This window comes from Bison bison, unplaced genomic scaffold (genome assembly GCF_000754665.1).
Source record: "Bison bison bison isolate TAMUID 2011002044 unplaced genomic scaffold, Bison_UMD1.0 scf7180017864466, whole genome shotgun sequence".
NCBI lineage: Eukaryota > Metazoa > Chordata > Mammalia > Artiodactyla > Bovidae > Bison > Bison bison.
In genome coordinates, this window is record NW_011495027.1 from 2,689,456 (window position 1) to 2,715,233 (window position 25,778).

The 25,778-nt window shown below is 40.1% G+C and overlaps 1 protein-coding gene across 1 annotated transcript in view; it reads left to right on the forward strand.

The window, feature by feature from the left end:
- Positions 1–25,778, forward strand: part of WDR63 (WD repeat domain 63) — an 86,468-nt gene that overhangs the window by 10,829 nt on the left and 49,861 nt on the right. The window contains exons 4-10 of the mRNA XM_010860318.1: positions 10,229–10,410; positions 11,134–11,238; positions 13,601–13,750; positions 14,912–15,111; positions 20,262–20,378; positions 23,567–23,757; positions 24,519–24,643. Of these exons, the coding sequence (XP_010858620.1) occupies positions 10,229–10,410; positions 11,134–11,238; positions 13,601–13,750; positions 14,912–15,111; positions 20,262–20,378; positions 23,567–23,757; positions 24,519–24,643 (1,070 nt within the window). The remainder of the gene's footprint in view (positions 1–10,228; positions 10,411–11,133; positions 11,239–13,600; positions 13,751–14,911; positions 15,112–20,261; positions 20,379–23,566; positions 23,758–24,518; positions 24,644–25,778) is intronic.

Consider the following 25,778-nt stretch of genomic DNA (forward strand, 5'->3'; position numbering starts at 1 on the left):
TCTTCTTTAGAATGGACTGGTTGGATCTCCTTGCAGTCCAAGGGACTCTCAAGAATCTTCTCCAATACCACAGTTCAAAAGCATCAATTCTTCAGCGCTCAGCTTTCTTTATAGTCCAACTCTCACATCCATACATGACCACAGGAAAAACCATAGCCTTGACTAGATGGACCTTTGTTGGCAAAGTAATGTCTCTGCTTTACAATATGCTATCTAGGTTGGTCATAACTTTCCTTCCAAGGAGTAGGCGTCTTTTAATTTCATGGCTGCAATCACCATCTGCAGTGATTTTGGAGCCCAGAAAAATAAAGTCTGACACTGTTTCCACCGTTTCCCCATCTATTTGCCATGAAGTGATGGGACCGGATGCCATGATCTTTGTTTTCTGAATGTTGAGCTTTAAGCCAACTTTTTCACTCTCCTTTTCCACTTTCATCAAGAGGCTTTTTAGTTCCTCTTCACTTTCTGCCATAAAGGTGGTGTCATCTGCATATCTGAGGTTATTGATATTTCTCCCAGAAATCTTGATTCCAGCTTGTGCTTCTTTCAGCCCAGCGTTTCTCATGATGTATTCTGCATAGAAGTTAACTAAGCAAGGTGACAGTATACAGCCTTGACGTACTCCTTTTCCTATTTAGAACCAATCTGTTGTTCTATGTCCAGTTCTAACTGTTGCTTCCTGACCTGCATATAGGTTTCTCAAGAGGCAGGTCAGGTGGTCTGGTATTCCCATCTCTTGAAGAATTTTCCACAGTTTATTATGATCCACACAGTCAAAGGCTTTGGCATAGTCAATAAAGCAGAAATAGATGTTTTTCTGGAACTCTCTTGCTTTTTCAATGATCCAGCGGATGTAGGGTTCTATTATTTCAAGGAAAGAAGCTGATTTTTAAGCAAATAAACTATAACTTAAACAACCAAACTGATGTTGTTCCTACTTTTAGAGGCTAAATAATCTTATTCTAACAACTTTTATTTTTGTCATTGTTGAAATTTTCTCTTAGAGTTTTCTTAGATGATGTAGTTCATGTTTAGAAACAGGGAAACACATATATTGTTGATTCACTAACATTGAACTCACAGCCAACGACACTGTAATTCAGGCCTGACTGATGTTTATCTAATAATACACATGTTTTCTTACAAAGTACATCACAGCCTTCTTGCACTTAGGAACACTAGACAGCACTTTAGCTGTAAGCTCAGGGACCATTTTAAACAGGCAAATCATCCATACAAAGCAGAAAAAATGTGGCACCACATCAACAGTAGAAAGGACACTGCAGTTTGAGGGCAAGTAGAAGACGGTAGAGCCTCCTTGGCCACGTGCACTTTGGGTAACTCACATTTTTTGCCACCTTAAAGCAAGTCCACTAGTGAATGTGAAAGTGCCACAACTATTGATCTTGGGTTACAAATGCATTTTAGAAAGTGAATTTGCAAGTACAAAATGTGTGAATAATGAGGACGGAGAATATTTATTTGTTTGTGCATTCATATCCTATTCACACACACACCCATGCTGACTCGCCCTTGTGTGTGCTCACTACCTCTCACCCTCTCTCTTCTCCCTCCCTCCTACACTTCTCTCCATCTCTCCCTTTCTTTCTCTCTCTCTGTTTCTTTCTTGCACACCCACAAGCTTCAGGGGAACAGAAACTCTTGTTTACCCCTGTACCCCAATGCCTATCTTGATACAGAATAAACACTCAATAAATATTTGTTGATTGAGTGAATGAGTAAACCGCTTTCCCTGTTCTTCCTTTCTAATAGACCAGCAGCACTCCTGCCCTCCTCAGTCCTGTGTTCTATCTCCCACCCAGTTTTCCCCTGGGTAGCACTTGTCACCATTTGTCCTTATTTGTTTCTGAGTGTGTTTATATGCTTAACATCTGTCTCCCCCTCTAGATTGTATGCCCTAGCACTAGCACCATGTTTTTCACATACTAGGTGCTCAGTAAATATTTTCTGACTAAATAATTATTAACTAGTAAGCAGATCCATGACTTTGCATGCATGCATGCATGTTTCTTTAAGGAAGAAAAAAGAAATTTCAGCACTTTGTAGTGAGAGTTGAGGGGTTTGATTTAGCATCCCTTTGTCCTACAACCTGTCTCTCTCTACTCTCTACTCCCAGACTCCCTTGCTGTGGGCTCCTTGTAATTGCCAACTGTCACTCAAGGCTTGGGGCTGTCATGCTGCTTGAGAGTAGGATTCCGTTTCCGACCAAGGACCAAGGGATCAACAGACTAGCTAAAAAATGTCTCCTAAGGCTCTAACAGCCTTCCTTGGTGGCTCAGACAGTAAATAATCTGCTTGCAATGCAGGAGACACAGGTTCAATCCCTGGGTGGGGAAGATGCCCTGAAGAAGGAAATGGCAAGCCACTCCAGTACTCTTGCCTGGAGAATCTCATGGACAGAGGAGCTTGGCAGGCTAAATCCATGGGGTTGCAAGAGTTGGACACTACTTAACAACTAAATCACCACCACCAAGGCCCTAACAGGCAATATCTGGAGGTTTCTAGAGATGATGTGTGATTTTTCCACATAATTAACATTTATTGAGCTTTGTGTCAGGAATACTTCTCTCATCCCTTTAGCCCTAGGAAGTTAGCGTTACTGTGGCCATTAGAAGATGGAGCTGCTGTGACTCCCAAAAGTTAAATAATTTACCCAAATTATGTGTCACAGTTTAATACAGGTTAGAACATCCATGGTATATTAATGGCTTATGGCCACTGTAAGAAGTCACCACAAATTTATTATTGTACAGTTTTGGAAATTAGGAATCTGAAATTGCTTTCCCTGGGGTAAAATCAAATTGTTGGTAGGGCTGGTTCTTCTGGAGTCTCTGAAGGGATAGTCTGTTCTCTTACCTTTCCCACCTAAAGGCTCTCAGTGTTAATTGACTCTTGGCCCCTTCCTCTGTCTTCAAAACCAGCAGCGTATCATCTTCTAATCTTTCTCTGACTTTGACCTCTGCCTCCCTGTCACTTCTCCTTGATATTGACCCTCCAGCCTTCCTCTTATAAGGACCCTTGTGATTTCACGTGACCCACCTCAGACACCCAATAACTTTCTCACCTCAAGATCCTTAACTTACTCACACCTGCAAGTCTCTTTTGTCATGTAAGGCAACACGTTCACAGGTTTAGGGAATTAGGATATGGCTGTCTTTGGGTGAAGTATTACTCTGTTTACCACAAGAGATTAAGAGCACAGCTTTTGGAATTAGACAGATGTGGTTTGAATCATAATTCTGCCACTTAATGACTGTGTGGCCACAAATGACTTCACCTCTTTGATCTTCTTCCCCATCTGAAGAATGAGGTACTGACACTCATCTCGTGAGCATGAGGCAGAAGGACAATTAGGTAATACATGCACGCTTCCTTATGCAGGGCGGTCACAGAGAAGGTTTGCAGTAACTGTTGTTACTATAACGGTAGGGAAATAGATTAACGAATGGGAATGAAGAGTCCAGAAATAAACTCACATATATATGGTCGATTCATTTTCTACAAAAGTACAAAGGCAATTCAGTGGAGAAGAGACAGTCTTTTCAATAAACGATTTTGAAACAATTGGATCTCTACAGGCAAAAAAGTGAACTTCCACCCATACTGCACATCACATACAAAAATTATCTCAAAATGGATCATAGACCTAAATGTAAAACCAGATATTATAAAACTTCTGGAAGAAAACATAGGAGAAAGATATTTGTGACCTTGGATTAGGCAAAAATTTCCTAGGAAAAAAAACACCCAAAACTGTAAATCCTCAGAAGTCTTTGCCTAACTGGTTTTTTCTTTTATGAAATTCTAGTCAGAATGAGCTAAAGGGATGAGCTCTTGCTATGTGCAACAACATAAATGAATCTCAAAAGAATCATGCTAAGCAAAAGAAGACAAAAAGCATATAATGTGCATTTATAAATAGGCCATAAAAAACAAACTACTGATCAATAGAAATGGAAAGCAGATCACTGATTGCCTGGGAGTGAGGAGAGGTGCTGGGAGAAGGGGCAGAAAGAAATGTTTGTGTATTACGGTTGTGTTCTTTATCTCGATTGCGGTGATAGTTTCATGGGTCAATGCATATATTTATCAATTTGTATACTTTAAATATCTACAGTTTATTATTTATCAATTCTATCTCACTATAACTGTTTTTTAAAAAGTAAACCAAAATGTTAAAAGAAAGATATGGATGAAATGCACGGGACTTATGTACACACAGGTTCAGCACGCAGGATTGGCCTAATTGCTGGGTGGCCTGTGGCTTGTACTGCACAGCCTGCATCCCTGTGCAAGTAGGATCCCTAGCGAGTTAGTTGTGGAGAGCTTGAGTCTGCCTTGGGCCCCTGCTCTGCTGGGCTCCTAGGTGAATAACTGCACTCTCTGCATCCTGTGCGATGGACCTTTGTTACCTCCCTGACCGTGTGTGAAGAGGCGCAGGACCCTCTGCTGTGCTCTGCTGTGTCACACATTTGAGAGAAAGTACAGCATGCTAGATGCAGTGCAGGGAATTTGGTTTGGAACCTAGGTCCCCTAAATCTAATTCCTAGCCCCTGACCTTGGATACTTTACTCATACTCTGCGGGCCTCAGTTTTCTCAGCTAAAAAATGCAGGCAGTTACAGTAATGTCTTCAGAATGTTGTTATAAAGGGTAAATAAATTAGTAATCTGTGTAATGTGCTTGGAACAGTGCCCGGCAGTAGGTGCTTCCCAGAAGCTTCTATATAGCAGGCTGTTTTTCACTCACTGTCATTCACTTACTGCCCTGGGCTGGCAAAATGTCCAGCAGGTCTTGCCCCCACGGAAGCACTTCTGACCTCTGCAAGCTTCAGGAGGCCCTGCATGCCTTCTCCTCTGCTCCAGCATCTTTCTCACCCTCCTGGACCAGCCAGTTTCCCACTCTGCTAGAGGCACAGCAGAGCCCAGAGCCCATCTCACCACAAATCACCAGAGCCTCACTGTCATACACTTACAGTGCTGTCTTCAGCGCAGGCCTCAAAGCCTAAATAACAGTTCTTTCATTAAATTTAGCCAGAGATCCTTGGGGTGTCCACAAGGTCAGACCTTGCTGTGTTTAGTTTGGTCGCTATTCAGGTAGGGCGTGGAGGTACTGACTATAGTACTTCTGCGTGGTCTACTGGCTACTAGTTGCCTATGGTTATTACTGATTGTAGATCCCAGCCAGAAACGGGCTACTAATGCTACTAACTTCTAGATAAAGGAATGTAAGATTCTATCCTGTATTAAAGTTGCCTTGACAAAGACAAGTTAGTGACTTCCCTGGGGGTCCAGTGGCTGAGACTCTGCACTCCCATGCAGGGGAGCCCAGGTTCAATCCCTGGTCAGGGTACTAGATCCCATATGCTGCAACTAAGACCCAGTGCAGCCAAATAAATATTTTTTTAATGCTCAGTTAGTGTGAAAGGATTATGTTTATGAAGAATATCTAGCCAGTAGGATTTGAAGTATGTTTAGTGGCAGTGGGTGACATAGAACACATCTTGGTCCCTGCCCTTCCAGTTTCTTGGATGGTAGGAAGCTTTCTGGCCTTTGTGAGCACCTCTGTTCATGAAGGACAGCCATCTCCTTTCCAGCTCTAGCTGTGTCGGTCTCACAGTTCCACCTAGTGGTTTTCTAAGACAAAACTGCAAGAACTCTTACCAGGCATTCAGTTTAGTTCAGTTCAGTTCAGTCGCTCAGTAGTGTCAGACTCTTTGAGGCCCCATGAACCGGAGCACACCAGGCCACCCTGTCCATCACCAACTCCCGGAGTCCACCCAAACCCATGTCCATTGGGTCGGTGATGCCATCCAACCATCTCATTCTCTGTCATCCCTTTCTCCTCCTGCCCTCAATCTTTTCCAGCATCAGGGTCTTTTCCAATGAGTCAGCTCTTCGCATCAGGTGGCCAAAGTATTGGAGTTTCAGCTTCAACATCAGTCCTTCCAATGGACACCCATAACTGATCTCTGTTAGGATGGACTGGTTGGATCTCCTTGCAGTCCAAGGGACTCTCAAGAGTCTTCTCCAACACCATAGTTCAAAAGCATCAATTCTTCTGTGCTCAGCTTTCTTTATAATCCAACTCTCACATCCATTCACCACCACTGGAAAAACCACAGTCTTGACTAGATGGAACTTTGTTGGCAAAGTAATGTCTCTGCTTTTGAATATGCTGTCTAGATTGGTCATAACTTTACTTCCAAGGAGTAAGTGTCTTTTAATTTCATGGCTGCAATCACCATCTGCAGCAATCTTGAAGCCCAGAAAAATAAAGTCAGCCACTGTTGCCACTGTTTCCCCACCTATTTGCCATGAAGTGATGGGACCAGATGCCGTAATCTTCGTTTTCTGAATGTTGAGCTTTAAGCCAACTTTTTCACTCTCCACTTTCACTTTCATCAAGAGGCTTTTTAGTTCCTCTTCACTTTCTGCCATAAGGGTGGTGTCATCTGCATATCTGAGGTTATTGATATTTCTCCCGGTAATCTTAATTCCAGCTTGTGCTTCCTCCAGCCCAGTGTTTCTCATGATGTACTCTGCATACAAGTTAACTAAGCAGGGTGACAATATACAGCCTTGACATACTCCTTGACCTATTTGGAACCAGTCTGTTGTTCCATGTCCAGTTCTAACTGTTGCTTCCTGACCTGCATACAGGTTTCTCAAAAGGCAGGTCAGGTAGTCTGGTATTCCCATCTCTTTCAGAATTCTCCATAGTTAATTGTGATCCACACAGTCAAAGGCTTTGGCATAGTCAATAAAGCAGAAATAGATGTTTTTCTGGAATTTTCTTGCTTTTTCAATAATCCAGAAGATGTTGGCAATTTGATCTCTGGTTCCTCTGCCTTTTCTAAAACCTGCCTGAACATCTGGAAGTTCACGGTTCACGTATTGCTGAAGCCTGGCTTGGGGAATTTTGAACATTCCTTTACTAGCGTGTGAGATGAGTGTAATTGTGCAGTAATTTGAGCATTCCTTGGCATTGCCTTTCTTTGGGATTGGAATGAAAACTGACCTTTTCTAGTCCTGTGGCCACTGCTGAGTTTTCCAAATTTGCTGACATATTGAGTGCAACACTTTCACAGCATCATCTTTTAATTTGAAATAGCTCCACTGGAATTCCATCACCTCCACAAGCTTTGTTCGTAGTGATGCTTCCTAAGGCCCACTTGACTTCACATTCCAGGATGTCTGGCTCTAGGTCAGTGATCACACCATCATGATTACTTGGGTCATGAAGATCTTTTTTGTACAGTTCTTCTGTGTATTCTTGCCACCTCTTCTTAATATCTTCTGCTTCTGTTAGGTCCCTACCATTTCTGTCCTTTAATGAGCCCATCTTTGCATAAAATGTTCCCTTGGTATCTCTAATTTTCTTGAAGAGATTTCTAGTCTTTCCCATTCTGTTGTTTTCCTCTATTTCTTTGCATTGATCACTGAGGAAGGCTTTCTTATCTCTCCTTGCTATTCTTTGGAACTCTGCATCCAAATGGGTATATCTTTCCTTTTCCCCTTTGCTTTTCACTTCTCTTCTTTTCACAGCTATTTGTAAGGCCTCCTCAAACAGCCATTTTGCATTTCTTTTTCTTGGGGATGGTTGATTCCTGTCTCCTGTACAATGTCACGAACCTCTGTACATAGTTCATCAGGCACTCTGTCTATCAGATCTAGTCCCTTAAATCTATTTCTCACTTCCACGTATAGTCATAAGGGATTTGACTTCGGTCATACCTGAATGTTCTAGTGGTTTTCTCCACTTTCTTCAATTTCAGTCTGAATTTGGCAATAAGGAGTTCATGATCTTAGCCACAGTCAGCTCCCGGTCTTGTTTTTGCTGACTGTATAGAGCTTCTCCATCTTTGGCTGCAAAGAATATAATCAATCTGATTTTGGTGTCGACCACAGAAACACTGACTTCTAGCCCTAGTGGCTCAATGATATAATTATTCAGGTGATTTGGGGGTTTTTAGTCTCTATAGGCAGAGAAGGCAATGGCAACCCACTCCAGTACTTTTGCCTGGAAAATCCCATGGACAGAGGAGCCTGGTAGGCTGCAGTTCATGGGGTCACTAAAGTCGGACACAACTGAGCGACTTCACTTTCACTTTTCACTTTCATGCATTGGAGAAGGCAATGGCAACCCACTCCAGTGTTCTTGCCTGGAGAATCCCAGGGATGGGGAAGCCTGGTGGGCTGCCGTCTATGGGGCCGCACAGAGTCGGACACGACTGAAGTGACTTAGCAGCAGCAGCAGTCTCTATAGGTGTAACACTGATTAGTATTTTTCAGGAGATAAAAACTGGCAATTTGTTTCTAATTCATCAACAAATTACATTCCAAATGTTTGCTTATTATGCCAACTGACTGTACTTTGCAATATATTTCCATATATAATCAGTGTTACGCCTATGGAGACTAAAAACAAAGCTCACAATTCCTACTTGAAAGGCCACATGCACTTCTCCCCTCAATGATGCTCTTGTTGAGCAGTGGAGGGAGGGTGTCAGACACCCAGGTGTGGGGCCTGGAGAGGATGAGAGTGGGTTCTGGGACTCTGGGAGCTTGTAGTTAGGGGACAGAGTTCTGGGGGTAAATGCAGAACTGAGACTGGGGTGGTAGAAGCTAGTGATGATAAAAAAAGAAAAAAGAAAATGAGAAGAAGGCTTGAGAGAAGAGATGGCAACAGGCAAAATGATACCTTGTTCCCTTCCATCCACTGTCCTAGGGCTTGCTGCTGCCCAGCACTGACCTGGGGTGGGGGCAAAGGGATAGGAAGAAGAGGAGAGGAAGCCTCCTGAACCTCCCCTCCTCCTCTTCTGGGGGCAGTTCTGGGATTGGGGAACCAGAGGAGGGAAAAGGAACTCCCTATCCCACCTTCTTCCTCACTGCCAGGTTTACCAGTATGACCTAATTGGAAAGTCAGTAGCTTTAAGATGTGAAGAACTGAATAACAGGTTTGACTGTGAAAAAGAGCGCTGGGGAGCAGAGGTACCTATTGAAGGGCATACTAAGGGCAAACAGCACGGAGGTAGGAATGCCAGTAGGGAGGAAGCATTGATGGGCTGAGAAGGGCCAAGAGGGGCAGGCAGGTCTTCAGACTGGAGGGAAAGGCAGAAAGTCAGGGCTTGTGCTGATCAGCCGGTGGGCAGGGCTGCAGGCTGTCGCAGGATTCTTTGCTTTACAGACAGATTTTCTCTGTGAGGGCAAATGAGGTCACCTGGTGAGAGAGAGCAGCAGGTGAACAGAGAGGGTGGGGGGTGTTTTAGGAAGGCAATACAGGTTTAGGTTAGAGCCTAAAAGGGCAATAATACCTTAAAACCAAAATTTCACTTTTAAAATCTATCCTAAGAAAAGAATTTGAAATGTGATAAAACTTTATAAACTAGATATTTGTTTGTAGAGTTGTTTATAATCATTAGAAACAAATTAGAAAAATAAAAGTAATGCTTACCAACAACAGAGTGATTAAAAACTATGCTACAGAATTATGCTAGTTTAAAATGATGCATTAGAAAAATTATATAATGTCATAGTAAAATTCTACTGACGTAATGTTAAGTACAAAAGGCAGGATTTAGAATTTCATTTAAGATACTATTAATATGTATGGAGTGACTGGAATGAAACAAACAATTAATATAGGTTCTCTCTTGAGAGATAGTATTATGGGTAATTGTTATTTATGCCTTTTTATCTTTTTGACGTTTAAGAAATTTTATTTCATTTTGGAGTATAGTTGATTTACAATGTTGAGTTAGTTTCTTCTGTACAAAGAAGTGATTCAGTTACACACATCCATATAACTATTCTTTTTCAGATTCTTTCCTATTTAGGTTTTTACAGAATATTGAGTAGTGTTCCCTGTGTTAATCAGTAGGTCCTTGTTTGTTATCTATTTTAAATATAGTAGTGAGTATATGTCAGTCCCAAACTCCCAATTTATCCCTCTCCCCCACCACGTTTCCCTTTTGGTTACTGTAAGTTTGTCTTCTAAGTCTGTGAGTCTGTTTCTGTTTTATAAATAAATTTATTTGCTGACATTTTTTATAATGGACAAACTTGCTTTTAAAATATGAACAATGATTTTAAAGTCTTTTAAAATTTTAAGCAAGACAATTATTTAAAGCAAACAACTGCATGTTTCCTAGTGTTCATATTTTAAATGGTTATATTTAATGTCTAAATCCACTTTGCCTTTCCCAGGTCATCCAGAAATTTATCCATTAGTATTAACTACCAAGACCCAGGAAATATTTAACTGCAGAGTAGATGAAGATGTCACAGAAGAACAACCTTACAAACTTATCAAGAAAGAAGATATTTTTGTAGACTTTGCAAACAGAGCTGCAGTATCTGATTTCTACCCAGTCAAAAAAATTGTTCAGGTAGGTATGTCACCCCTCTTTATTTTTCAGCCTTACCTCAAGAGGTTCCTGATACATAATCACAAAAGTTGGAGAGATTTTTGAGCCCAAATCTGACATTTCCCATTACCTTGGGCAAATGCTATCTTGTCCATGTCTCTTTGGGAATCCTTCTCAATGACCCTTTGTGAAAAACAAACTCCTATCAGTGACAGATTATCTTATTCCACACCCAGAAAAGCTCCTTCTTGCCCTATTTTAACTAGAAAGGGAACCTACTCTATTTTCCCATACTGCTTTGATTGTAAACGTTCATAATTTTAGTCCTAATTTGTCTGCAAACGTGCTAAAGAGTACAACACCAGATAAAAGGAATACTTCTTTTTTTCCTCGTTAGAAATAAAATTGCATGGTAAATTTCCCTGAACCCATTGTGGTTTCTATTTTTTTCCTTTCTTTCTTAAACTTTTTATTTTGTATTGGGTTATAGCCAATTAACAATGTTGTGATAGTTTCAGATGAACAGTGAAGGGACACAGCCATATATATTATCCACCCATTGTGTTTCAAGAGCTCTTGTAAGTTAATAAAATAACTTTGCAATTTGGGGTTATTAACGATAGATTAGCACTATGGCTTTCTTCTACGATTGATTGATTAAAGAAATATTAATTTGGTGTCAATATCTGAATAAACTGAATGACTGCTGAACATTAACCTTCTCTTTTGATTATATTTTTGTAGGAATATCCTGGAGATGAGCTTCTCCTTGTCTACGATAGAGACTTCAAGTATGGACTTAACTTTTATCTTATTGGAACTGAAGAGGGCAAGGAAAACTATTTAAATGTAAGCACACCCTAAGTCAGTGCAACCTGCTGATTGTCAGAAGGAAGCAGTACCTCTGGGGGTGGGGAGCAGACATGTTCATGATTGTTCTTGTTTGGCTCTGATTCCCTGGGACCTAGAGGAGGTGAGCAGTAAGTGTGCAGTGAGGCAGCTAAGACATCTCCTTCTTTGCCCTTCACTTGCCCAATGAGAGTGGAAACAGTGAATCTGCTCTCAGCCATTCGTTGGCCTATATTCCTGGTTCTTCTCCTGCCATCTCCATGACTTCAGGTAAGTTACTGAACCTCTTACCTGCAAAATGGTGGTACCAGTAGAGCTGTCATGAAGATTAAATAAGCCAATACAGGAAAAGCCCTTTGTACAGCGCCTGACACAAAGCTGGGGCTTCATACATATTTGCTATGATTATTCAAAAGCAAAAATTTGAAAGGACAACTTGGTCATTGGGCGGTTGAAGGGAATGAGGTGTCAAAGATAAGCAAAAAATAAAAGAATGATAGTTTCCAAGGAAATGAAGTCAATTCACCTTTGGGGTGTTGCATTCAAAGTAGTCATGAAAGGTAACAAGTTGCCTTCTGGTCTAGCATCCTCATGATGAAGTATAGTCAAAGTGAGGGAGACAAAGGAGTTTGCATGGTTGCCCAGTAGCAAGAAAAATAAAAGAACGCCATAGAGTTTTAAAATACCTAAAACTTTTTAAATTTGATATATTTGTTAGTCAACATTTTCAATTTCATTTTTATGGTTGTTTTTCTCTGTGTTTTAGTTTTTTATTATGGTGGAATATTTCCATTGTATAGAAAGGTATACATGATGAAACAAATATCTATACAGAATTAACAAATGTTAATATTTTATCATATTTACTTTAAAGTCTTTTGAAACAAAATATAACAGATAACGTTTCACTCCCTCTTACACATCTTTCTTAATTCAGTTTTTCAAACATCTCTATAAGGAAGTATTGTTCTAAGGTTGTTGTTGTCTTTTGTTCAAGGTTTCATACTGTCACCATGTATGTATGTTCTACAGATAATATATATTATTGCTTAAAATTTACATAAAATTATACAACTTGTCTTGCAGCTTCTGTTTTTCACTGAATTGTAAAATTCTAGGATCTATTCATTTTGATACATTTAGACATCATATACATACAGATTGAGTTTGTTCATTCCAATTGTTTTATGAGATTTTATTTTCTGATTATTCCACAGTGTATCAACCCTTTCCTTACTGACATTCATTTAATTGCCCATTTTTTTTCACTATTATAAATAAGGTAGCAATGAACATCTATAGATCTATATCTGTATTTATATCCATATCTGTATCTCTTTGCACCTCTTCCTTGTGGACATCTTGGTTTAAAAAAACATTCACTCTTTATAATTTAGTGGATATGTTTATTCATACATGTAATCCTCTTATCAAAAAGCATTATTAAATCAGAGAAAATTAGTTTTGTATTTTATCGAGTTTTAGCATTCCATATTCTTCAATACTTTTTCTTATCACACATCTTTTCCCTTTATTCTTCTCCTATCTTTTTCTTCTTTCAGCTTCCTTTTTTGTCCTTAAATTCTTTCTTTTTTGCCCTTTATTCTTCCCTTTTTGGCTTAGTTTCCTTCTCATAACTGAACAGCATGAACCAACAAAGAAGAAAAATAATAAGGGAGAGCTTCATGAATTGATATAAAAGTAAAGTTCATTGCAGAATATACATGTATAACTATAACCTAAATTTGGTTATATATGTGTGTATTTTTTGCTGAACTTATCTCTTTTAAAAAATTGAAGTATAGTTGATTTACAATGTTGTTAGTTTCAGGTGTACAGCAAAGTGATTCAGACATATATACACACACACACATATATATACACACATATACTTACATATACATTCTTTTTCAGATTTTTTTCCCTTATAGATTAAAACAAAATATTGAGTGTAGTTTCCATGCTATACAGTAGGTCTTGTTGGTTATCTATTTTATATATAGTAGTTTGTATATGGGGCTTCCCAAGTGGTGCTAGTGGTAAAGAATCCACCTGCCAATACAGGAGACACAGGAGGCATGGGTTCGATCCCTGGGTTAAGAAGATCCCTTAGAGAAGGAAATGGCAACCCACTCCAGTATTCTTGCCTGGAAAATCCCATGGACAGAGGAGCCTGGTGGGCTACAGTCCAAAGGGTTGCAAAGAATTGGACACAACTGAGCGAGTTTGCAGACATTCACGCACATTAGTATGTATATGTTAACCCCAAACTTCTAATTTATTTCTCTTCCCTTTTCCTCTTTGGTAACTGTAAGTTTGTTTTCTGGTAGTACATCTTAGAATGCTATTTATTTTATTCCAGCCCCCAGAACTACCAGAAGAACAAGAAGAATATAAAGATCATATTCCTGAAGAAACATATATTTATAGGCCACCTATTTCTAAACCATGGGTTTCTTTGGGCAGTGAAAAAGAAATCGAAGAAGAATCAGTTAAGGAATCTACAAAACAGGTCAGCAGCTTGAATATGATCTCCAGTTATCACCTCCCTAGAGCTGAGCAACACTTATTCCTGAGGAATCCATATGCTTTGCTATGTTTGCTGTGGAGTTATGGTTTTTCTTTTGATAGAAGAATGGTCACTGTCTTAGGTGGGTGTTATGGGTTGAATTATAGCTCCTCCTGAAAGATAAGTTGAAGTCCTACCCTCCAGTACTTCAGAAAGGCAATAAGGGGAGTTTTATCCATTATGGCAGGGGTCTTTATAAGAAGATGGGGTTGTGAAGACAGAAACACCAGGAGAACACCATGGAAGATGGGGACAGAGGTTGGAGTGATGGATCTGCCCCCAGGGAACACCTAGGATTGCTGGCCGTGTCAGCAGAAGCAAGGAAAGAGGCAGGGAACAACAACAAAAAAAGAGGCAGGGAACGCATTCTCCCGCAGTCTTCAGAGGGAACCAACCCTCTAACAGCTCTTTTCCTTTTGAGTTGGGATATAGTTGCTTTACCATATTGTGTTAGTTTCTGCTGTACAAGGAAATGAATCAGCTATATATACACACATCCATCCTTATTACAGACTTCTAGCCTCCACAAAGAAGTGAGAATAAATTGCTGTTGCTTTAAGCTACCTAGTCTGTGGCATGTGATTACAGCAGCCCTAGGAAACTAGGGCATTCCCAGAGCAGCCCCTTCCAGGAGCAATTGTGTACAAGTGATTTAAGTGTCTCAGAAAAGAATGGGGGGAGCAGCAGGACAGAGACATGGCAGAAGCCTTGCAAGGGTGCACTCTTAGGCAAAAGTCTAGCAGAGGGAAGGCTTCAGCCTGCACCCCTAGGGAACTCTGGAGTGTAAATTATACCTCAGAGTTGTCCCAAACTAAAGCAAAAGAGAAGGGCTTACCTGTGTCTCCTACTGTCTATCCCTGGTCAGGATATAAACTGCCAGTCACTTCCTGTTCCTTGTGCCATCAGGCAAAGTGACCTGGTAGCCCTAGAGCATCCTCCATGGAGGAGCAATAGGTGGTGGCTTTGGGAACCGAGAGCACAAGACCCGGAAAGGTGCACAGAAATTACATGCAGGAGGATGTGGGCAAAGCACCAGTGCTGTCGACCACACATCTGTTCTTCTCCAGAGACTTTTGTCTCCTTTACTGCTCACCTGTGTTGCAGATTACATATATGATTTCTCGAAAACGAAGTGAATTTGGCGCCCCCATTAAGTTCAGTGACCAGAACGCTTCCAGTGTGAAAGATGCCTATATTGAATGTACAGCCTACCCAGATAAAAATTTCACTCTTAAGCAACTTGAGAGAGATGTTGGCATGCAAGTAGTCCCCCAAATCAAGGAAACAAGTACTCAGACAAGATGGTAAGTATGAAATGAATATTTTTTTTTTCAAAAAAGCAACTATGGTAAAACCTGGCAGTATCTGTGATTACTGTGACAGAGGTTTATAATAGAAACTAATTGACAGTGATGCCACATCTCCACAGAGTAATCCAGCTCAAGAAAAACTAATTATAATTACCAATGCTTCTTAAAAATCTTACTAGGAAAATGAAATACAAGTATATATATGACTGTATAAAGGGGCTTCCCCAGTGACTCAGCGGTAAAGAATGGGCCTGTAAAGCAGGAGACGAGAGTTCAATTCCTGGGTTAGGAAGATCCCCTGGAGCAGTGTATGGAAACCCACTCCAGTATTTTTGCCTGGAGAATCTTATGGACAGGGGACCCTGGCGGGCTATAGTCCATGGGCTTGCAAAGAGTCAAACACGACTAAAGCAACTTAGACGCACACAGGCTTATTTTTAGGATTAAAAAAATTTTATTTTGAAGTAATTTTAGATCTATAGAAGATAAGCCACAAATGTTGGGTATGATTTTGAGACCTAGAGAAAGAGAAAACTGCCCAGAATTTTTTTAATGACCTGAACAGTTCCAGTGGGTGGTATAAGCAGAGTTTGCAAAGGACTAGCCCAGGTTGGATGGACTGAGTAGCAGAGGCAGAAGACAAGCAGATTCTCTGTGGCAGGCAGGAAGGAATTTTTTCAAGTTCTGAAGCAAAGAAGAGGAAAGATTAAAGCTATTAAATAAGTTGAGCCAGATTAATTTTTGAGAGCTTAGTATTGAAACTCCAACTAAAAATCTTAATTTATCTACTTAAAACAATTGGAATATATAATGGAACTATATGTAACCTTATCCTGTATTTTCCAAGTCTCCTGTAAATGTGTTATCATACTTTCATAATTTTAAAAAATTTAAATTAAAAAAATAATAAGATGAGCAAGGCAGTATGTATGGGAGTACAGAGGGGAAAAAAAACCTGTAGTTGAGGAGATTGGCCAGAGTCCGTATGTGTGTGTGTGTGTGTGTGTGTGTGTGTGTTAGTCGCTTAGTCATGTCTGATTCTTTTCGACCCCATGGACTGTAGCCTGCCAGGCAGCTCTGTCCATGGGATTCTCCAGGCAAGAATACTGAAGTGAATTGCCATGCCTTCCTCCAGGGATCTTCCTGACCCAGGGATCAAGCCCATGTCTCCTGCATTGCAGGCACCCCAGCCACCTGGGAAGCCCAGATAAGAGTCTTCTATAATTAAACCTGGTCACAGGTAAAATGTGACCAGTGTCTAAAATAAAGTGGTGGCAGTAAACCAAGAAAGAGTGAAAAGGAGACGTGTAAATACAAAATCCTAAAACTCCCATCATTAGAACCAACAAACAATTAGCTAATTTCTCTGCTTTTTTTTTTCTTAACAACAAAACTCTTCACAGAAGTTTTCCACATTTGCTAATTCTACCTTCTCTTCTTCCATTCTGTCTTAAGCCCACTGTAGTCTTAACAAGGTCCCCAAAGACCTGCAGTGGTCTGATTGCCTAATCCAGTTTTCAGATACCCTCTCTCTCCATTTCTCAGCAGTATTTAACATGGTTGACTGTTTCTTCTTCTTGGCTTATGAGCAATATTCAATGTACTCTTTCTAACTCACTGGCAGCTCCTTCTCAGTCTCTTTTACTGGATCCTTGTCCTCCCAACTTCTAAACATTAAAGGACCCCCAAATCTAACTCCTTTTGATGTTTTTTCTAACTACACTTAATCCTTGGGTGAATTTTTTAAGTTAGAGCACATGTACATCGATACCAGGGGTCAGGATAAGATGACTCAGAAGTCAGGGAGCATATGGACAGACAGGCCAAACCAAAAGAGATGAAGAGAAAGACAAGGATTGGTAGACAAGGACTGGTAGTCACGTCTTGGCAGAGAATTAGGACATCAAAAATCATTAAACATTGACAAGTAAGGATAAGACCGGAAGGACAGTGGTGATTCATTAGTACAAAAGAAACTTGGATTTTGAGACAAATTTCTTAGTCAAGCCAACTAGAGATTTCTGTTTACTCAGCCATAAAAAGGAATGAAATTGGGTCATCTGTAGAGATGTGGATGGACCTAGAGTCTGTCATACAGAGTAAAGTAAGACAAATAGAAAAAACAAATACTGTATATTAACACATATATGTGGAATCTAGAAAAATGGTACAGATGAACCTATTTCCAGGGCAGCAATAAAAATGCAAATATAGAAAACGGACTTGTGGACAGAGCAGGGGAAGGGAAGGAAGGGAGGAATTGGGAGATTAGGATTGACATATAGACACTACCATGTGTAAAATAGATAAATAGTGGGACCCTGCTATAAAGAACAGGAAGCTCATCTCAGTGCCCTGTGATGACCTAGATGGGTGAGTGTGGGTGGAGTGAGAGGAGGTCCAAAAGGGAGGGGATATATGTATACATATAGCTGATTCACTTCATTGTACAGAAGAAACTAATGCAACATTATAAAACGATTATACTCCAAAAACATAAAAAGAATGAGTCAGCCAGGGTAGACTCAGGAAGGAACTTATGGCAGCAGGGGCCCTAACCACAGGACTTTAGATTTAGTAGGTTCTCCATGCATGTTGAGTGATTATGATGGACAGTTGTTTCTATGTAGATGGAGAGAAAAAATGAGAAATAGCTGAAGATCTTGACCCACAAAGTGGAGGAAAGTGTGGAGGAGTGAATGAAAAGGAATTCAAATAGTTCACATCCAAGTAACTTAGGAGAATGCTGGTACCATGTACTAAGATCAGAAATTAGGTGGAAAAGATGGGATATATGATTGTGATGGAAGAAGTTAAAAAAAAATCAGAGATAAGGTTCAAAGATTAATGACTATGAAAATAAATGTTTACAGTGTTCTTACGACATACCAGGCATTTTTCTAAGTACTTTGCACACACAACTCAGTTAATTCTTACAACTGCCATCTGAGGTAGACACTATTTCCATTTTACAAATAAAGAAACTAAAGCAAAGAGGTTAAAAATGAAAGCACAATGTTTAGAACATAATTTAAATTTTAAGCAGTAATGAATAGATTTGCTGAGAAACAACAAAACAAATCACAGGTTAAAAAGTGAGAGTGACTCAGTCATGTTGCTACTTTGATGAAACCACCAGGAGCCGCATAATCCTACCCAGAGGGCCCTAGTGTGGATAGAAACCAAAAGGTAAAGCTTGGGTTCTATCTGAACCCCAGTCTCTGGTTCCAACACCAACATTCTTTCTCTCCATCATCCTGTCTTCTGCTGTGGACACTGATCTAGGCAGGGAAAAAAGAACTTACTGTTTAATTAAATATGAACAAAACTCTCTTTAGCACTCTTTTTGATTACTTTGCCATTTGTAAAGACAAATATACTTGCCTTTCAGAGACATGTTACTGACATTTGTTCGACAAACACAGATTACATATAACCTAAATTTTTGGAGCACTTAAAATGTGCTAGGCACTGTTTTACAAGCTTTGCATCTATTCATTTGCATCTATTGCATCATTCAATCCTTACCATGACACTGTGAGCTAGGGGACATTAAGAACCTCAGTTAGAGATTAAAAAACAGGCACAGAGAGGTTCAATATTGGGTTGGCAAAAAAAGTTCATTTGGGTTTTTCCATATGATGTAACAGAAAAACCCAAACAAACTTTTCGGCCAACATGTAATTCATTAGCTCAGGGTCACGTAGCTAGTAAGTGACAGAACCCGGCTTCAAAGCCAGGCAGGCTGTCACCAGAGTGTACTCTCTTAAGGACTGTATCACATGATCTTACTACAGCCCCATACCCTAAGATCAAGGAGCTCACCCAGTCTAGTGGGTGAGACTGACAAAGCCCAGAGGTATAATACAATGTATAATGTCCAGGGGTAGAGGCGAATACCGAGAGCAAACTGGCTGGAATAATTTCTCCCAGAATCCTGCTGTCATTACTGCCAAAATGTAAATTATTTCTGGTTTTGTATATTTAGAGCCGAGTTTCTCAACCTCAACACCACTGTCTGGATAATTCTCTTTTGTGAGGGGTGGGGGTGGGGTGCCGTCTTGTACTCTCTAGGGTGTTTAACAACATCTCTGGGCTCTATGCACTAGGTGCCAAAAGCACTTCCAGTTGTGACAACCAAAATTGTTTCCAGACATTACCAAATATTCCTGGATTGAGACGATGGGATAGGATCTCACTGGTTTAGAAACTCTGATTTAATGAAATGAAGAAAGAATGAAAAACAAATGTAACAAAATGTTAATAATTGAGAACAGACTTGTGGGAAGTATGGGAAGGAGAGTGGGACTAATTGAGAGAGTAGCATTGACATATATATACTGCTGCTGCTGCTAAGTCGCTTCAGTTGTGTCCTACTCTGTGCGACCCCGTAGACGATGGCAGCCCACCAGGCTCCTCCGTCCCTGGGATTCTCAGGCAAGAACACTGGAGTAGGTTGCCATTTCCTTCTCCAATGCATGAAAGTGAAAAGTGAAAGTGAAGTTGCTCAGTCATGTCCAACTCTTAGCGACCCCATGGACTGCAGCCTACCAGGCTCCTCCGCCCATGGGATTTTCCAGGCAAGAGTACTGGAGTGGGGTGCCATTGCCTTCTCCGAATATGTGAAATAAATAGCTAATGGGAAGCTGCTATTAATATATAATATAGGGACCCAGCCTGGCAGCTCTGTTAGGACCTAAAGAGGCAGGATGGGGAGGCAGTGGGAGGGAGGGGATATATATATATATACACACTTATGGCTGATGCACGTTGTTGTATGGCAAAACCCAACACAACATTGTGAAGCAATTATCTTCCAATTAAAAATGTTTAGATATGTTAATAATTGATGAATCTGGGTGAGGAGTGTATGGGAATTTCTTATACCCTTCTTAAAACTTTTCTGTAAGTTTAAAATAGTATCTAAATTTTTTTAAAATAAAGAACTTGCTGATTACATCAGAGAGAAATTCACAAATACTTTGAATGGCAGCTGGTACCTAAGGTAAGGAAAAAATTCAATATATAGAATTTAAATATTAAATAATATCCTAATATGGTCACAGAGAAAAATTTTTGACCTGCCATGACCTATATTTGTCTTTGATCTAATTTTTGGTATTCAATTTCTTTTAATTTATTAGGACACATCCCAAAAATGCTACTACGCAATATTATCCAAGAGAATTTTTGGAAGAAGAAAAAGAGGCATTGGGACAATCAAAGACTTTAACTGAGTTTCTTAACAGTGTGTCCACAAGGTAAAAACTGTGTATCAAATTAAAGAAACATAAAATGTGTTTATTTACTTGTAATAAGAGACCTTAAAAAACAACTCCATACCTGATGTACAGGTAGAAAGTGTGAAGACAGTTCTTAGACACCCATGAACGTGTGATACTTTCTACAGATTTGGTCTTCCTTTCCGTTCTATTGCTAAGCAACATCCTGGGCCTTCCAAGCTAGGGCCACACCAAACGGCGACATCTGGGGCCACACCAAACGGCATGAACCTGGAAGGTGTATACTGCTGAACACGTGAGGATGTTTTCCTAATGGCAAATTACCATTTATTTACCATGGTTTCTATTAGTTAAGTCTTTTTCTTGATTTTTTATAGGATTACAAATGGGGATGTTGTGGATATTGAGGATGATCATCACCATGATAGGAATTTACAAAAATATATTTTAAATGAGAATCTGAATTCAGTTCAGATATAATTTTTGGATGTGCCATCCTTATCTCTAATTCCTGTGTTGCTGCACTCTTACTGGCTCTGAAAGAGAAGTGTCTTCAGAATGTCCCCTTCACTCATACCAGGGCCCTAGGCAGACCCTGAGGACTTCTAAACCAGAGAAAAAGTTTGAATGTCTCATCAAGGTGATATCAGAGTTCAAATGAGTGGAACCAATGGTGGACAAGTCTGCCAGCTGTGCCAATAGGTTGGGTTCCATTTTTTTCCCAAAATTAAAGATTTGGTAGACAAATTCATACATAGCCCAAGTTAAGCTTTTTTTATTTTTAAGGAAACATTTTAAGAGTAAATGTCTTGAAAATTCCAACAACTCTCAAAAAGTTGTTACCTAGAGAGAAGCTGGTTCAAATTTTCAGTATAATTATTCAGAAAGAGCTTATTAACTATTTTCCACTCACTCACAGCAAGTGTGCTATAGTTTTTCCTATGTGGACAATTAGAAAGAAACCAGAATACCTGAGGTTTCTTTTCCTTTCCACACAAAAATTCAGTAATTATTGAAAATTTTCCTAAGAACATTAAAAATGAGAAGTCTGTCTATATACAATCAATTTTGAGGGAATAAATGCTCTATAGCCAATTCTCAATTATGTACACTGCATATTATCTTTAGACTTGGACTTTTATTCTTCCCTTTCAGTTGCCATACTTACAAAGAGAGGGATAGTGAAGAGCTAGATAATTCCTTCCTTGAGATATGGGATGGAGGAGCCAGAACTATAAGAAGAAAGAAGAAAAATTGGTACAGGAATTTTAACAGCCCTGGCCAAGAATAAAAAAGAAACCCACATAAACATCACAGCCATGCTTCCCACTCTAGAACTGTTTTAAGGTTTGGTTAATTTTTTTAAATTAAAATAAACTTTGTTTTGTTCTGGATGAGAACTCTTTTAGAAATGAGTTCCTTCCTTGTCATAGAATTTTGTCTAGAACAAACTAAAGCAAGCATTATTTGCAAAAGAAGAAAATGATCTGAGAGGAAAGTGAGAAACTTCAGGGGAGTTCAAAGCAACTGAGAAACATTCATCTTGAGGTTAAGAAAAAGAAAAAAACAATACCCATGGGCTTTCACTCAGGCTACAAGCTTTGCAAGCCTCAGATTCATCAGCTCAGGAACCACGCAGTACAGTGCAGGGAAATCAAGAAACAGGAAACCAGAGAAAAGATGTTGTCTTCACTTCTTCCTTGTGAGTTACTTCCCAGTGCAGGCTGAAACAGAAAGAAATGATTTTGAAAATGCTATTAATAACAAATGCTTCTACTTGAAACTGAGTTTAAACCTTGAAGCTCTGGGTGTGAGCCTGCCCTACGCAGGGTGATTCAAACTTTAATGTGCATATGAGCCACCTGGGCATCTTGTTAACATGCGGGTTCCGACTCAGTAGATCTGGGGTGGAACCTGTCACTCTGCATTTCTAATAGCTCCAAGTCATGGTGATGCTGAAAGTTATTTGGACTTTCAGTCATTAGGGTAAAACCTTGGGTGGCATTCTGTTTGTGGGAAAGCTCCTAGAGGCCTTGGGAGTGGGCTGAGTTTTCTAGCCTAAGCACATAAAGGGACAGTAGACATTATAGCAACTTATAAAACAGGAACTTGTCAAGCTGAGTTCCTTAAACTAAGAAGAGTACTCAGATTGTTTTTCAAAGGAGCAATATTAGTACTTTTAGCAGGATAATTTTTCATTTTTTAAGGACTGTCTCATCCATTGTGGGAAGATTAGAAATAGAATTAAACACACTAGCACTTCCCAGACACTGTGATGCTAAAACCACCACCCACACCATGCATATACACACATTTCTAAACTCCAAATCTTCCCTTGAGAAACTCTCATTTGTTGTTTTGAATTATATATATAGTATAATTATTATATGTATCAGTATAATAATTATATATAAATACAGTAATTAGTATACATGATCATTTGGTACTGAATATGGCTAAAAGAATTTGCTCTTTCTATCAATTTGGAGTTTTTAAAAAGCAAATGAGATCAAGTTCAAAGTAGACATTTACTGAGAAGTTCACTGTGAAAAATAAAGGAAGAGGAAGCATGGAGCAGGGAGAGCTTTAGACAAAGTCTCAGCCAACCCGACAGGGAGCTGCAGAGGAAGATGGCCTGTTGGAGGAGTCTGGCCTGGGGCAGAATCGGCAACCCTGGAGTATGCAGCCGACGTGCTGTCATTGACCCACAGAGAGCATGAGCTTGGCTGAGAAGCTGAGGCATATTGTGATGCTGTTAGAGGCTATTGTGGGTTTCCCTGGTGGCTCAGTGTAAAGAATCTGCCTACCATGCAGGAGACATGAGTTTGAGCCCTGGGTCGAGAAATCCCCTGGAGGAGGGCATGGCAATCCACTTCAGTATTCTTGCCCAGAGGAACCCATGGACAGAGGAGCCTGGGGGGCTACAGTCCATGGGGTTGTAAAGAGTCAGGCATGACTGAAGCAACTGAGCACGCAGAGGCTGTCAGCTAACAGTATCCTGGCACTAGAAGTTCTGAGTAGCACACTGCCATGAGTTTTTTTTCGCTCAAGTCATTTAATATTTCACACAGGTGTTAATCGTTAGTTATGAAATACAACGGAGAACTTTTTTTCTTTCAGTATAAATGAAGCAGGAGGAGATGCTGAAAGACGTATCATTAAATACTAAAATTCAACCTTTAATTCTTTTCTCATTTACAAAATAGTGTGGAAATAGCCCTACAGCAAAATGAAATCATGAATACATTTATTCATGACTGGAAATGCCTGGCAGAAGAAGAAGGCACCTTTGGGGATAAGACGGATACCCACCTGAAAGAGTACCAGTCTTTTACTGACCTTCACAGCCTAACCGAGAAGATGATCACCTGCGTCTCCTGGCATCCAGTCATCTACGGTGAGGCAGAGTCTTGACTGGGATTCCCTCCTGGGATGACATCAGAATAACCTGTTGCTTTTATATGTACAGTTGCAACCTGGCTCACTTTAAATAAGACAGTCTCTATTCCTGAGTGCCTGTGCCTGCCAAGAGCTTTCTTCACCCTCTCTTCATCTCTCCTCCCAGCTACCTTTTGGGACCACACTGTGGTCTGTACTTTATAAAGAGAGGACCAGAGCTCCCACATTGCCCAGCTGGTGTAATGCCAAATCTGGATTTGACTGGGAGTTGTTGGGCTCCCAAGGCTAGCTTCACTCCCTGCAACACTCTGCCTCTCTGATTACTGGGCAAGATAAGAGACACATATCCTTTAAAGTGCTCAGCAGCTAAGAGGGTAGGAATGTGCGAGGGCGGAACGATGGACAGAACCAGCCTTGCTCTCTTTCTTCCTCCTTTCCTGCCCAGTGTTGGCCCTCTCCTCACAAAAACAAACACCTTTTGTTCTTACTAAGTCTTCAAAGTGCAGCATTGATTTTATGTCAACAGTCCGTCAATGTGGACCAACCACAGTCAAGTGCTAATAGGCAACAGTGCTACTGGCAACCAATGTAGTATGAGACAGTGTAGCTCTAACAATACTCTTGGTCTCCTGTAGAATATTTTTACACAGGTTCCATTAAAATGGAAGTGAACAGTGACTATGTAGCAAAACAAAACCTAAAAACACTTCTCTGTGCACAATGGCTGCAGATTTTAATTCCCAGTTGTGTTCCAAACAGGGCTAATAGCTGTGTCGGTGGCTGTACGACTGTCCTTTGAAGAGAGGGTCCAATTTTCTGGTAAATTATTGCTGCAACCATCACTGATTCTTTTCTGGAGTTTCTCCGATCCCATACATCCTCAGGTAATACAGGAGAGTCATCCATATGGTCTAAAAATTTCAAATACTACTTTCACATATCTTTAGCAGTTTTAATTGCAAATCATTTTATAATCACTTAAGGTTGTAAACCCCTATAAAGCTAGGCTTTCTTCAGAATTTTTTTGTCATTCAATTTGAGCGAAACTCAAGTTTACACTCAGCTTTATTGAAAAAGTTATTGAACAAATCAACATATTATTTTTAAAAATATTGTAAGAGAAATGTTCAATTGATTTTAAAAGAGCAAACTCTTTTATGGGCTTTATTTCAATACTAATTGTTCAAATGCAAAGAGACTTTAGTCTCCCATGAACTTCATCAATTCCAAGGATCACCAGCAGGAGGTAGTAATGAGTAAAGAGGACTGTGTGGGAGATAGTGGGGAGTGGTGGGGACTGTGGCTCTGGAGAGTGCACAGCCCATCTGTGGGGACAGTACTCTTCAGCTGTTGCTGTCAAGTGGTCCCGCTTGTTGACAGAATTCAGCAATTTTGTGGGAGATCTCCCAAGTTTTAAATGCCTCAACTAAAACTAAACCAAAACACACAGCAATCCAAATAAAATAGGCTGATGGCTGGGTTTACCCCCCACAGTGTTCAGTCTCCAATGTCTGCTCAAGATGAGTTCTGTTTAGGGGGAGGGAGTTTATAGTGTTAAATTAAGTTTTTTCAACATACTTAAATATCTTAATATTTTGTTTCTATAAAGCATTTTATAACTAAAGTTTCCTTAATAAGCCTTCATTTCGGTTCAGTTGCTCAGTTGTGTCCAACTTTTTGCGACCCCATGAACTGCAGCACGACAGGCCTCCCTGTCCATCACCAACTCCTGGAGTTTACCCAGATTCGTGTCCATTGAGTCAGTGATGCCATCCAACCATCTCATCCTCTGTCATCCCCTTCTCCTGCCCTCAGTCTTTCCCAGCATCAAGGTCTTTTCAAATGAGTCAGCTCTTTATATCAGGTGGCCAAAGTATTAGAGTTTCAACTTTCAACTTCAACATCAGTCCTTCCAATGAACACCAGGACTGATCTCCTTTAGGAAGGACTGGTTGGATCTCCTTGCAGTCCAAGGGACTCTCAAGAGTCTTCTCCAACACCACAGTTCAAAAGCATCAA